We start from the raw sequence: 12,748 nt of genomic DNA on the forward strand, positions 1-12,748 counted from the left end.
CAAGAAAAGTTAATGGACTCTACTACTCAATATGGCATGTACAAGCTTAGAACTGCAAGTAGACATGCCTTAACCATGGCTATTTGAATGTCTCCCAATCTTTCTTTCTTCTGCATTCATCTCTCTACTTTCATTCTTCTTCATTGCAAGTAGTCTTCAACTTACAACTAATCATTTAATGACAATTCTCAGTTACAATAGTGCTAAAAAAAGCAACTTAAGACTGGTCATCACATTTACAACCATTGCAATGCCCCCATGGTCATGTGATTAAAATTTGGGTGCTTGGCAACAGGCATGTATTTATGATAGTTGTAGTGTCTTGGGCAGGGGTGAAATGCTCCCGGTTCGGACCGGATCGCCCGATCTGGTAGCAATGGCGGCGAGTGGTTCAGAGAACTGGTAGCAAAAATCCCTGCGCCCCCCCCCATGCCCAGCTGAGCTGCGCGATCATTAGAGGCTTTTTTTCGTTACTTTTAAAAGCATTTTTTCTATAACCTCTTCGGCCGAAAAATGCTTTTAAAAGTAAAAAAAAAGCCTCTGATGATCACGCGGCTCAGCTGGGATCGTCAGAGGCTTTTAAAAGCATTTTTTTCTGCAACCTCTTCAGCCGAAGAGGTTGCAGAAAAAAATGCTTTTAAAAGTAAAAAAAAAAAGTTGGCCACACCCACCGTCACATTAACCCCCCCCCCCCGATCAAGCCACGCCCACAGAACTGGTAGTAATAAATTTTAGATTTCACTCCTAGTCTTGGGCCATGTGATTACCATTTGTGATCTTCCCAGGGACCTCCGACAAGCAAAGTCAATAAGGGAAGACAAATTTGCTTTACAACTGCAGCAAAATTGGGCGTACCTCAATTAACAATTGCTTCACTTAGCAATGGAAGCCCCAGTACTAATTACAGTTGTAAGTTGAGGGCTACCTGTAATCAGGTAGCACCTGCCCTCTGGAATAGCACCTCCCCTAGAGATCTGTTAGCTTGTTTTAAGGCATTAAAAACCTGGTGGTTCCTTTGGTCTTTGGGATGGGACGTTTAGTGAGCTGTGTTGGTTATCTGCTTACTTCTAGCCTACAAGGGAGGATCTCCGGGTAGGGGGGTTCATAAAAACCTCCAGTTGAGGACCACAACCTGTTTCCACACCCACTGCTGACCCTCTGGATGCCCCCAAGTCCCCCCTTTTTATCCCCAAGTCATCAAACAATGCAGCTGTTCTTGGTATGATGCTGTGGCCAAGAAAATTATATGACCATATCCACCAACACTAAGATCTGAGGTTGACTTTAAAAAAAAAAAAAAGGATACAGACAGATATAAATTTTGATCCCAATGCCTTTGTTTTAATCGAGTCCATTTATTCAATAAAATAAACTCTCTTCAAGCAACAAAACCTGGTAATCTATCCTGTTTAAATAGTAGGGTAAGTTTTATGTACACACACACATATATGTATCTATATATTGTATGTATTTATGTGAAAAATCTATGTATTTCTCACTATGCATCAGAGGAAAAAAGGACAAACTGATTGGTTTATTGTCAGAACCAATATCAACATAACAACAAATGCAATATTCATTTACCTAGGTCACAATTATACAAAACAAGTGTTGTCTAGAAGTAACTATGTCGTAGGATAAGATATTCCCTGTTCAGGATTCCAAACACTCTGATCCACTCCAGCTCCTGTTCTGTGGCCAGTTAGCACTTTTGTGATTCACTGAACTATCTTGTGTCTCCATCTCAGTTTAGAGTTTTTCTCTTCAGGGTTTTTTTTTGGAGGGGGGAGACTTTATAAAAAAAATATCTCAGAGTGTCTTTAAGTCTACTGATACCATCTCCTGGTTCATACTAGTGCTATTTTGGTAACGTAGGGCACATACTATGGTAACAATCTGGAAATAAAAGTAATGATATACCACTTTGTAAATATGGTTTCAAAAGTTTTCCCCCTATTGGATTCAAAGATGTAGACTGTTATTATGATCTATGATGCATGATGAATCATAGCAGGATTAAATAATATGAAGAGATATCTATTGTCTTCTCACATTGCCTTGTCCTAGAACATTAACATTTTTATTTCCTTTTGGAGTAGTTTTCTATTACTCCATGTCATTAGTTGGTTCTTCCTGTCAAATTATCACTTTTCTAAATAAAAACCTTTTAAAGTGCTTCATCTCCCAAACAAATACATGAAATAGCAAGCACACTGTTACATGCCTTCATTATCCTAACATTACAGCTGTTCTAAATTAAAAATAAATACATGCATCAAGCTTTGTGAATGAAAAAAATTCTTCTCTAGTACTTGCCAATCAAAAGCTGCTTTGTTTCACTGCATCACCCAAATGAAATAAGACAATCTGCTCCCTGTTCACATGGTGCTTAGAAACATTTTAGCACACACCCACACATTGTGGTAGTATGCCATCTGCTATGAACAGGTGGTTAACCTAAGAATATGTGAAGCCTTTGTACAGAATTTTTAGCACCTGCTTTAAGCCCAGAGGCCACCACTTCACATCCTGTTTCCTAAGTCATGTCTGACATAATATTCTCAAAGGGGCCAAGAAGCAGAGGCATTGTCAGCCCTACCTGGTAAAACAGGCAGGAAACATGACTAGATGAGCTAATACTACTTTATTGAAAGGCTACATTCATAGAATTTTACAAGTCTGTTGATGAATTTTTGATCAGATACAGGTAGGCCTTGACTTACAAACACAAATGTGACTGGAATTTCAGTTGTAAGTCAGTACAACTTCCTGCTGGCACCTTTAACTGCTTGATCCATTAGGGCGAGTCCTTCCTAAGGACCTTCTTCCTCTGACCTTTAAGTCACTGAGGGTTCCTACCTCTTTTATCTGTACTGTTTCCTAGGCAGAGTCTCTTCCCCTTGTCCCCCAACGTCACCCACCCATACCATTAAGAGATGGAAATGATGGCTGATCTCCAAATAGGAAGGCCATGCCTTTTTTTTTTTTTTTTAATTTGATTTATATGCCGCCCTTCTCCGGAGACTCAGGGCGGCTTACAATGTGTTAAGCAATAGCCTTCATTCTTTTGTATATTTTATACAAAGTCAGCTTATTGCCCCCACAAACTGGGTCCTCATTTCACCTACCTTAGAAAGGATGGAAGGCTGAGTCAACCTTGAGCCTTGGAGAGATTCGAACCAGCAGAAATTGCAGGCAGCTGTGTTAATAACAGGGTGCACTAAACCACTGTACTATCAAGGCCTTACCTTGAGGAGATACTTAGGAGTGCATACAAAACAGCTAGGAGAAGAAAGAAGCACTCAGGAGAATTAGAAGAGTGGGAGTGGATTTAAGATCAGACTCTTTGAAACAGTGCCAGGAAAGAGACAGACAAATACAGAGAGGGGAGAAGGAAGGGGGAAACATGGAAAAATAAAATCTTTTTTTTCTTTCAAAACTGAGCATAGTAGCTGTTTTCTTCCTCAGAGAACAAAATAGTTTTCAAATGAAAATGTTTTTTTTTTTTTAAAAAAAGCCCCTTTGCAAGACATTTTTAGGGATGACAGAAAAGTCCCATGTAAGGCTAGAGGAAAGAAATGCTGCCTCAGCAGGGGCAATGAGAAATGTAGGTCACATAACCAAGGAAATGTCAACCTTCTAAATTCACATCTAAAGGGAAAGAAGTGAGGGAGATATTTCTGTGCAAAAACGTGCAACCTTTTTCTCTAGAGGAGAGAGGGGAAAGGATTCCAGTGCTGAGCCCCATATTAGTGTGTTATAATATTGCTCCGTATTATCTTCTAAGGTTCTTTTAATCTCCAGATGCCAGCATTCAGGAAGATTGGTCTCTTTGGGCTAAAGACTCTATGGTTTACTTTTTTTTATTTATTCTTTTATTTTTAAGTCTACACACCAATAATTACTTCCCTGTCTCAAGGATTTTTTTTTATCCAGTTAGTCTCTGCTAATTGAAAGACCCGATTTTCATTGAATTACTCTCTCCCTCTGCAGTTCACTTGTGCCACTCCAACTTTTCTCCAGAGAGTTAGGGACAAATCTCTTTGCAACCGCACAAAGATGGCACAAGGGTTATTTAAGAAAGGGAGGGAGGTGTAATCAATTATACTCCTGTAGAAGTAGGCTGCTCTACATTATGGGTAGTCTTCAACTAAGGATGGTTCATTCATTTAAGGATGGTTCAAAGATACAACAGCCTTGCAAAAAGTGCCTTAGGACCTGTACTCTCACTTATTACTATTGCACTATCCCCATGGTCATGTGATCACAATTCATTTAATGACTTTGTGATTCATTTAACAACCATGTGATTTGCTTTATAACCACTGTAAAAATGATAATAAAAATCAAGTCTGGTCACACTTGACTTACACCATACTGATTTACAATTGAAATTCCAGTCACAATTGTAGTTGTAAATCAAGGACTACCTGTATCTGATCAAAAGGAAGACAACTCCTTTCATTGGTGAAAGAGGGCAATAGATGACAACACTTTGTATCTTGTACAAAACGACCAAAGAAAAATCATGATTCAAAGATGTTTCAATCTTATTTCATGTTGTTGCTTAATTCCAATCTTTCAGTTTATTGTTTTTTTATGTGTGGGCCTACATATCAATATGGAAGAAAGAGTCTAGCTCTGGAAAAAAATAGGGTAAAATTAGAAACAATAGTATTATAGAGCTGCAAGCAAAAAGAGCAATTCTGTGTTTAGTTCTCTTGCTTTCTTGATATTGTTTAATGAAATCAGAAATACCTTCACCTTCTATGTCCTTTTAGATGTTCCAGCATGCAGTGACCCTACCTTCTTCATTTAATCTGAGGGAGGAGGCAACCATCACTGTCATCTTTGAGGATAGTTAAGACAGTTTATGCAAAGGTGAAACATTTATTTTGTTTTATTTTTATTGGTAACAGAAGGAACACTCCATCTACAGTAGAACTTCGGTGACTTCCACTGCTGAGAATTCAGAGGTTGGGTGGAGGAAGAGAAACTGTGTCATGTTATAGGAAAAGACTTATGTAATTTCTCATTCAATCAAATAATTGGAGGATGGCCTCAGGACTCTAACATACTTTGATTGAATACTGTCTACCAAATTCACCAAATTTAATCATGAAAATAAATGAAGAGAATGTTAAACCATATGCTATGAAGAAATCTGAAAAGAATGCCAATGTTACTTCATGTCAAATGTCTGTTTTACTTAAAAACAGAAATCTGACCTTTATCAATGTTCCGTCCTCCACTATTGATAACATTCAGCTAATTTGTGATAGTGCTGTGGTCAGGAGGGGAACTGCTTAAAAGCTACCAGCTACAGTATTAATATATCATTCGGTGTGTGTGTGGGGGGGGAGGATTACATGTTAATTTTTCTGTGTGCAACTAATAAGCGAGAGCAAGGAAAAAAGACAGCAAATAAAAAGAAAGAAAATGGCAATAAAGATTATTCTCCTGCAAAGGAAAAATAAGCAAAACATCTTTTCAAATTATAACGTGACAAATAACTTAAAATTAAATAACTCAAATGTTTCAACTCAATGGTTTTGAAAACAAATTCTAAGTGAACATAAATAGCAAAAAAAAAAAAAAAGCATTTCAGCCTCTCTAATATACAGATAGTCTTCAATTTACAACAGTTCATTTATTCATTTGACGTTACGATGGCACTGAAAAGTGGCTTATGGCTTGTTTTTCATACTTACAACCATTGCAGCATCCCCATGATCATGTGATCAAAATTCAGAAGCTTGGCAGCTGGTTCATATTTATGACTGTAGCTGTGCCCTTTTGTGACCTTCTGACAAGCAAAGTCAATGGGAAAGCCAGGTTCAACTTAACAACCACGTTACTAACTTAACAGTGGCAGTGATTCACTTAACAACTGTGGCAAGAAAGGTTGTAAAATGGGGCAAAATTCACTTTACAAAAGTCTCATTTAGCAACAGAAATTTTGGGCTCAATTGTGGTTGCAAATGGAGGACTACCTTTACTTCAGGCTACGAAATATGAAATACCAAACTCTTTTCAAAGTTTAGGTGTGTACTGACCTTAATACGACCTGACCCAAGCTGTGGAGGTAAAGATCTGGATGCAGCTGTTACTCTTGCCCTTGTTTGAGCCAAGTTGCCTGTTTGAAAAGGGAGAGAGAAAGAGAGAGAATAAGAAAGAGACAGAAGGAGAAAGCAGCAACGATTAGAAACAATCATTAAAAAAAGAAGAGCCCCCTTCAAGTGGAACTCAACTCCTGGTAACCACGTAATGCATCTGTGTTGCTTTCATGGCAAAAATATGGAAGTGGATTGCCACTGAGCAAAAAGATAATGAAAATCAGAAATTCAGGCAAACTAACATAAGTAACAGCAATAAGAACACCAGGTATTTTTCTTAGTCAAACTAGAAGCATGCTCTTATTGAATTTACACATTAAACCAATCTTTGCAAATGGAATTAGAATTGCACCCATCGGCAACTCCATCCCAGCCTCCCAGAGGCCCTTTATAAAACAATCTTTGCACCAGCCCCTGTAAATATATGCAAGTGCATATTTTGCTTTCTGTGTTTAATCATTATCTAGCAAAATAAGAACTGTCTGCAGGTTTGTACGTAAGCATCATGAAGTCATAGGTATTAAGAGTAAGAAAAACAAAACTAATTTGTTGTTGTTAGTTGCAAAGTTGTGTCCGACCCATTGCAACCCCATGGATAATGTTTCTCCAGGCCTTCCTGTCCTCTACCATTCCCGGGAGTCCATTTAAACTCAAGCCTACTGCTTCAGTGACTCCATCCAGCCACCTCATTCTCTGTCGTCCCCTTCTTCTTTTGTCCTCAGTCTTTCTCAGCATTAGGCTCTTCTCCCGTGAGTCCTTCCTTCTCATTAGGTGGGCAAAGTATTTGAGTTTCAGGATCTGGCCTTTTAAAGAACAGTCAGGGTTGATCTCCTCTAGGACTGTTTGATCGCCTTGCAGTCCAAGGGACTCGTAGGAGTCTTCTCCAGCACCAGAATTCAAAGGTCTCAATCAGGGGTGGGTTCTAAATTTTTTTACTACCGGTTCTGTGGGTGTGGCTTATTTTGTGGGCGTGGCTTGATGGTCATGTGACAATTCTTTAGGATTTAGCAGAAGTACTGGTCTACCAGGCTTTTAACTGCTTGCAGAGCTGTACCAATCTACCCATTTATTTTTGCAGGCACTGATCTACTCATGTATTTTTGCAGGCACTGGTCTACTCATGTATTTTTGCAGGCACTGGTCTATTCATTTGTTTTCTTTTAACGCTGATCAGCTGTAGGGCGGCCCTTTGAAGCCCCGCGGCAAGAGTTTAAACAGTTTTTTCCCTCTAGCCATCAGCTGGGACTCAGGAGGCAGCAATAGATTGGGGGTGGGGCCAAATAAAAGGTAAGAATAACGCGGGGGGGACGGGGGTCCAGAACCGGTTCGGTGACGTCATATCATCACCGCTACCGGCTTGGCGGAGCCGGGCAGAACCGACCACTGGTCTCAATTCTTTGGTGCTCAGCCTTTCTTATGGTCCAACTTTCACAGCCATACATTGCAAATTATACCTGCTTCTAGTAGGTCCATTTGTAAATCTGACTAATTTGGCCCAGATGCATTTACAGCAGAGAGCCAGTTTGATATACTGGTTAAGGCAACCCTACTAGAAACCAAAACACCATGAGTTCTAGTCCCACCTTAGGATAAAAGTTGGCTGGGTGACTTTGCACTAGTTGTGTTCTCTCAACCCAATTCACACCATAAGATTGCTCTTGAGTATTAGGTATGTTCACTGCCTTGAGTTATGTATAAAAATTCTAAAGGTGGGATAAATATAAACAAATAAATAAATAAACAAATAAATAAAAATAGGAAACTCCCCCATTGCTATCATTATTGACACACACTTTAAATATTACAATATAGAGGCTGTAATAGCATTAGTAAAGCATCTTTATTTCAACCAATCTTTATTTCAGTCTATCAATACGATAGATATTAGCTTTTTGCAAGAACTTTTGAATAAACTGTTTGAATATGTCATATTAACAATTCAACAGCTAAGAATCTTAAATAATATTAATTACATTTCATATGATTTTAAGATTAAATATATTCAACTGAAACTTTCCAATTTATTGGTCAGTGGTAAGTTTTAAAAGGTCTGGCTCTTAACTTTGGTATGAGGGTATACTTACACATACTGCATGATCTTGTCATATTGTTATGCCATTTTGGTTCAATGTTTGTTTATATGGTGTTATTAATATAGTTGGAATACATGAATGTAGATTTACACCAGTGGTGGGATTCTGCCGGTTCTAGGGGGTTCGGCCGAACCCTTTGTTAAATTGCTGGCTCACCCCGCCCCTTGCCCCGCCCCTCCGCACCACTATTTATTGCCAATAAATATTAATGGGCGAGGGGCGGGCGAGCCAGCAATTTAACAAACGGTTCGGTGTTTTTTTGTAATTTTATTGGCCCGCGGAACTTCAGCATAGGCTAATTAGCCCCTTGATTCTATCGGCCTCCCGACTCTCAGCTGATTTGTCTCAGCTGTTTTGCTCAGGGCTCTGCTGCTTGCTTGCAAAGAGTGCAGATTTTTTTCCCCTATCTATGCTGAAAAACGAAACTGAAAGTAAAAGCCTGCTTTACTGTTGCTGCAAGGTTGGAAAATTAGGCAGGCAGGTTTCTTTTCTTTTTCCTCAACAAAAAAGGTAGGTGCAAACTACCTTTAGTGGAAAGATAGTTTTCCCTGAAGAGGTAGTTCCTCTTTAGGGAAAAAGAGGAGAGTTAAAGATTTTAAAACACAAAAGAAAAAAAGCTCTATTTAACTAGGGAATTGTAATAATTGAGATACTATTAATTGTATATTGTGTTGAAAGCAGAAATGGTTAACTTGTGGTTTGGAGGAATATATGGGGGAAATTATTTGGTTTATTATTATTGGTAAATATAATTAATTGATTTGTAAGAAATTGGATTGCATGGAAATAATTGGAATATTCATGTTCATATTGATTAATATACAAAAAAGATAGTTATATAACTAATTGATTTATATTAAAATGTTGAATTTATATTAAACAACTGTAATATTACATAATTAACCAATGTGAGGATGGATATAAAAATAGATGACAATGAGAAGGGGTATAATATAGAATAGAAGGGAAAAATTGAATTTGATTAAGATTAGAGATGAGGATGAAGGGTAATATTGTTTTTTTTAAAAAAATAGATAAGGAATAAATATGGCAAAAAGGAAATATAGAAATTGTAAATTTAATTGAAATGACTAAACACTGTTTAAATTTGTGAACTGGCCAAATACTGTTCAAAGAAAATACATTGTATGTTTGTATGTGTGTTTCTAATTACTGCTATTTATTCATATTTATTCTCTTTTATTCTTTAAAATTTAACAATTCATTCTTTATCTTAATATCTTTATATTTGTTTGGGGTTGCCTTTCTTCCATTTCATCTTTTTTACTGTACAGCAATCTTTCTCCTCAAACCTACCACCTCTCTCTTTTCTTTTCTTTCCTTCTTACTTTCTCTTTCCCCCCTCTTCTTCTCCTCCTCTTTTCCTCCCTCTCTTACCCTCACTCTTACTCTAATTTCCCTTCCCTTCCTCCCTTCTCTTCCTTCCCTGTCTCTCCTTCTTTCTTCCATCTCTCTTCTCCTTCCTTCATCCCTCTCTATTGCTGTATCCTTTTGTGCATATGGATTACTCAGAGGGCTGAAAAAGTTATTTTTGACAGGTCCTCGTACTTTTGACCAGTCCTTGCACTTACGATTGTACACACATTTTATGTTTTGCGCCCTATCTTGTCACTGTGGTGAAGACAAGTAGTGGTGAAATGACTGACACGGTTGTTAAGAATGCCGCAATGGGCATAAATGTGAGGATGGTCATAAATGCAAGGACCAGTCAGAAATGACTTTTTTCAGCCCTCTGAGTAGTCCCTATGCACATAGCCACGCCCACCTAGTCACATGACCAGCTAGCCACGCCCACCCGGTCACATGACCACCAAGCCACACACCCCAACTAAGCCATGCCCACAGAACCGGTTGTTAAAAATATTGAATCCCACCACTGATTACACCATATACTAAAATGTTAATTTTTATATTATATATAGTTACGATTGTTTGAAAAATAATTAGAGCGATAAAGAATAAAGAAGAATGTATATAAAGTTATAATTACGTGAAGAATTATTGTTTTATTGACTATAGGGGACTTGTTGACTGGCTGGAAAAGTGTTTGCTGTGAACATTTTAAGGCTATTCCTTAAAACTGTTTTTGCAGATTTAAAAAGAGAGAGAGAGAGAGAGATTTTAAAAATAAAAGCTTTGAGAGGAAGGAAGGAAGTGATGTGGCCTAAGCATGTGCAAAACATTCCAGATACATTTCAAAGTTTTAAGTAGTGAGAGGAGCACAAGATGTCCAAATGTTTTCTCTGGCTACATATCTTCAGAGGCTAAACTGTGATTAATAGCATTGAAAGAACCCTTTGAAGCAGGATTGGTGACATCAAAGTCCTAATCCATGGGTGGCAGGATTTTTATAATGAGTGGGAAGCATTTTAACACATTTCAAAGGATTTACAGCATGAATAAACAATAGGCCACTGCAGATGTGCCACACACCTTTCAGAAATATAACACATAAATAAGTTTCTATTTTAATTTAAATGTAAATAAAGTAAATAAAGCGTTAACACTTCTTTTCAGATTAACACTTTAAAAGTGCCTTATTTGCAACAAGTTCATTTTTTTCCCCTAACTGCTTTTGCAGAACTTGTGTTAATTCCATGAAGCTATTTTTATTTCTAAACTATAGCTGATACTGTATAACTGGAAAGAAGTAATAATTTTAAAAGCTTATATGTCTCTCTCTATAATTCTATATATACAACTCATTTTCTAGGAAGCCAGGTTTAATTAACATAAAGAATATTACCTAAAAATATTATGTAGAAAAGACACATTAAAAAACTATTGAAAATACAACGAGAGCTAGCATGAACATAAACAAATTAATATACCAGAACAACAGTTGTTCATAATATTCATAATTCATGATCTGGCAAATTTTTTTAAAAAATGGGCAGAAAATCCTTTTGCTCCTCCACAGAATTATTTTTCTTTGTGAAATTTGCTAGCAGATTTCCTTGCATATCTGTATATGACACAATGTAGATGGAGAATAAATTAATTTGCATTGACAATAATGAATTGCAAAATTAAATGGGGAAATAATAATTATTTGATTTGCTGGGCAGGAAACAAAAAGGACCATTAGAATTCCTGTATTATACAACCCCCTTGAGTTTCCTACCACTGCTAACAAGGTTTTCCTTTTGGGTCTCCTTTAAAGGTACACTTTAAATGTCTGTGTCAAATTTTTTTCAACCACACACTCCAGTGACATGAATCCCAATCTTTACATTTTTAATTGTTAACATGCTCTTATAATAGCCATGAATAGTGTATTTTGAAACATTAATCTTCTCTAAATATAAAAAGCCTCCACAGCATTAACGATGCACCAATTTTCTCCATAAAGATGTTGTAGTGTCTCCTAATCACATTATTTAAAGGATGCTTAGACCAAAGTAATGCCTTATTTCCTAATAAGAAATTGATGTTCTCAAAACAAACTGATACACAACAGGATGCTGGATTTTGGGAAGCACAGTACTATTCAATTTCCCTATCATCAGTAATCAGTTTGATTTCCTAAGACAAATTTTACAGAAGAAATAATGTTTAGCAATGATTCGCACCAAATAATGCCTTCTACTAAAACTCTCATCATAACCTTCAACTGGGCAGAACAGTGTGTTATATGGCAAAAATTTTTGAATAAAGATAACCTCAAATGTGGTTAACTTACAGAATGTGTCCAAAATTCAAGACCCATGACTTCCAAGAGAATGAAATTTGGAAGAAGGTTTGGGTTCTGCTTCATTGCTATTGGCTGCAGCTGAGCTGCTAGACTGCTGCTGTAGTCACATAATCTTCTTTTTCAATGTTCTGGGACAGTTCCCAGCCAGTCATGTAATCTCTTGCTCCCCACCCTGCAGCAGTCAGTTACCTACTTTCTAAGAAGGGGAGGGAAGGAGAGGGAAGGGAAGGAAGAGGGAGGAAAGAATATTTCTGATGCTTTCTGCCAACTTCCCACAGGAAAACTCAATGGAGAAGCCAGAAGGAAATCAAAATTCGTTCCCACTCCCACTGGGTTTTTTCTCCCTTCCACCTGTGGTAATTCTGCTTTTCTGTTTAGCTAAGGAAATATTTCTGAAAACATGGCCCGATGACATACAGGTTGTATATTTATTAATTTAACATACATTTCAGCCATGCAGTGTGAATCTATATTTTTTTCTTAAACTCTACTCCTTAAGAGTTCTTTTGGGCTCTCTTTTCTGTTTCTAGTGAATGTATACAGGACCACATTTTAGTACTTTGAAACAGTACTAAAATATTTTATCTATTGGACTAGTTTCTTATATTTCTAATATAAATAGAACATTTCTGGATTTCTTTGCTGCCACCTAGTAGTTATCCAGATTTTTGCAATGTAGCCCTTTGGTACATAACTAAGGATTTTAATCAACTGAATGTTTCCCATCCTAATCTGGGCTGATGAAACAAACAAAAATAAGTAGGCTAATGGGAGAGATCAGAGAACAAAAAATACTTTTCTTGCTCAGCAATGCTAGATAGATG

General features: G+C 37.3%; 1 protein-coding gene across 1 annotated transcript in view; it reads right to left on the reverse strand.

The window, feature by feature from the left end:
* MYO3B (myosin IIIB) overlaps nt 1-12,748 on the reverse strand; it is a 226,414-nt gene that overhangs the window by 79,993 nt on the left and 133,673 nt on the right. The window contains exon 22 of the mRNA XM_070956912.1: nt 6,057-6,136. Within this exon, the coding sequence (XP_070813013.1) occupies nt 6,057-6,136 (80 nt within the window). The remainder of the gene's footprint in view (nt 1-6,056; nt 6,137-12,748) is intronic.

The sequence above is a fragment of the Pituophis catenifer genome, unplaced genomic scaffold (genome assembly GCF_029215685.1).
Source record: "Pituophis catenifer annectens isolate HBS135680 unplaced genomic scaffold, rPitCat1.0.hap2 SCAF_1, whole genome shotgun sequence".
Taxonomy (NCBI): domain Eukaryota; kingdom Metazoa; phylum Chordata; class Lepidosauria; order Squamata; family Colubridae; genus Pituophis; species Pituophis catenifer.